This window comes from Trypanosoma equiperdum, assembly GCF_001457755.1.
Source record: "Trypanosoma equiperdum strain OVI genome assembly, contig: ctg_941, whole genome shotgun sequence".
NCBI lineage: Eukaryota > Euglenozoa > Kinetoplastea > Trypanosomatida > Trypanosomatidae > Trypanosoma > Trypanosoma equiperdum.
This window is the reverse complement of record NW_027124911.1, coordinates 1-445: the sequence shown is the minus strand read 5'-3', so window position 1 is coordinate 445 and position 445 is coordinate 1. Positions and strand designations below refer to the sequence as shown.

At 57.1% G+C, this 445-nt stretch overlaps 1 pseudogene across 1 annotated transcript in view; it reads left to right on the top strand.

The window, feature by feature from the left end:
• The window catches only part of TEOVI_000461300:pseudogene, a 614-nt pseudogene extending 243 nt beyond the window's left edge, over positions 1 to 371 (top strand). The window contains 2 exon segments of the mRNA in view: positions 2 to 40; positions 42 to 371. Coding sequence covers positions 2 to 40; positions 42 to 371 — 369 coding nt within the window.
• The last annotated feature ends 74 nt before the right edge of the window (positions 372 to 445 follow it).

Below are 445 nucleotides of genomic sequence, written 5' to 3'. Positions count from 1 at the left end.
GCGGAGGAAGCGGACTAACAGCAAATCGCAGCACCGACGGCCAGAGCGCGACGAAGAACCAGCATCGCGCGCGGGTAACACCATCATCCTCCCCCCAAAGATTACATTACCCCAAGGAACGCCGGCGGCCCGTCCTTTTTCCACGCCTCGCCGACATCGACGCCAAGACGGCTCCGGCCACGCGCAACGTAGTCGCTGACGCACCAAAGAAAAATCCGGCAGATCACACCGCCCAGCGGCCATTGCCATCGCCTGCTGACTACCGACCACCGTCGGAATTGGTCCGCTTCCTGGAGGAAAAACCAGAAAATTTTCCAATAGCCTCCCCTGTAACAGATACTGGTGTGGTAATAGGGGGACGATATGTGTAGACGGTTGTCCCGCCTTCCCGGACACTGAATCAGCGTTCTTTCGGACTCGTTTTTTGTAAAACATGGGACAACGT